The sequence below is a fragment of the Neophocaena asiaeorientalis genome, unplaced genomic scaffold (genome assembly GCF_003031525.2).
Source record: "Neophocaena asiaeorientalis asiaeorientalis breed wild unplaced genomic scaffold, Neophocaena_asiaeorientalis_V1.1 scaffold77, whole genome shotgun sequence".
Taxonomy (NCBI): Eukaryota; Metazoa; Chordata; class Mammalia; order Artiodactyla; family Phocoenidae; genus Neophocaena; species Neophocaena asiaeorientalis.
Window position 1 is genome coordinate 700,664 of NW_020174645.1, and position 1,495 is coordinate 702,158.

At 63.2% G+C, this 1,495-nt stretch overlaps 1 protein-coding gene across 1 annotated transcript in view; it reads left to right on the forward strand.

The window, feature by feature from the left end:
- The window catches only part of RIMBP2 (RIMS binding protein 2), a 54,250-nt gene that overhangs the window by 14,733 nt on the left and 38,022 nt on the right, over window positions 1-1,495 (forward strand). The window contains exon 5 of the mRNA XM_024758464.1: window positions 494-1,303. Within this exon, the coding sequence (XP_024614232.1) occupies window positions 494-1,303 (810 nt within the window). The remainder of the gene's footprint in view (window positions 1-493; window positions 1,304-1,495) is intronic.

The window sequence follows — 1,495 nt, forward strand, 5'->3', positions numbered from 1 at the left end:
ATTCACCTTTTAATTCCTGTTTGTGTGATCACCTAATCAAAAATCAGAGTAAGGTGTGTAATTTTTTTAGCCTCCAAACCCATGCAGTCTGCATGTTGTTTGTCCTGACAGACTCTTACTGAGCACCTACTCTGTACCAGGCGTCCCTGTAGGTCTAGCAGGGAACAGAGTTCCCTGTCCTCCCAGAGCTTCGTCCCTGTTGGAAGGGGGCGTTGACACACGTACACGGGTGGCTGGCCGCGGTGTGCTGGGCGCTATGGGGGAAGCCAGCCTCACTGGTGGGGTGGCAGATGGCAGGTTGCGGGGTGCTGACGCAGGGGCGGGGGTCCCGAAGAGGTGATGCTGGAGTGATTCCTGTAAAGGGCTGAGGAATCCACTGTGACCCTGCTGCTTTCCGTACAGCAGTCCCCTTGCGGGGAGGCGCAGACTCCACTGCAGGCCCTCGGGCCCCCATGGGACAGTTGGGCGGTAACCCTGTCCTCGTACCCCACAGGCGAGCTCCTGGACGGGCAGAGGGGCCTGGTGCCCTCCAACTTCGTGGATTTTGTCCAGGACGAGTCTCGACTGGCAAGCACTCTGGGGAGAGACCAGGATCAGAACTTCATCAACCATGCCGGCGTCGGCTCGGAGGGGGAGCGCATCCTGGACCTCCACTCCCCGACGCACACGGACTCCGGCCCCTCCGACCATGGGGCGGGGACGCTGGACACGAACATCGATGACATCGGAGAAGACATCGTGCCTTACCCTCGGAAAATCACCCTCATCAAACAACTTGCCAAAAGTGTCATTGTGGGCTGGGAGCCCCCGGCGGTGCCCCCGGGCTGGGGGACTGTGGGCACCTACAACGTGCTGGTGGACGCAGAGACGCGCCTGAGCCTGGCGCTGGGTGGCAGGACCAAGGCCCTGGTGGAGAAGCTGAACATGGCAGCCTGCACCTACCGCATCTCCGTGCAGTGCGTCACCAGCCGGGGCAGCTCAGACGAGCTGCGCTGCACGCTGCTGGTGGGCAAGGACGTGGCGGTGGCACCGTCCCACCTGCGTGTGGACAACATCACGCAGGTCTCCGCCCAGCTCTCCTGGATGCCCACCAACAGCAACTACAGCCATGCCATCTTCCTCAACGAGCAGGAGCTGGACGTCGTCCGGGCCGCCAGCTACAAGTACCAGTTCTGCAACCTCAGGCCCAACGCGGCTTACAAGGTGAAGGTCCTGGCCAAGCCCCACCAGGTGCCCTGGCAACTGCCCCTGGAGCAGAGGGAGAGGAAGGAGGCCTTCGTGGAGTTCTCCACGCTGCCGGCAGGTGAGCTGTCCTCCCGGGGTGGGGGGTCGGGGAGGAGGTAGTCCCCAAGGGAGGGGACACCGGGATGTCACCCTGTGCAAGGGGAGGGGCGGGGGGAGCGGGAGGGGAGCCGCTGCCGACAGCCGGCGCTGTCCCGGAGCATCCTTCGATCAGCCGGGGACCACGGAATACACCCACGCACGCCCGTGTGTG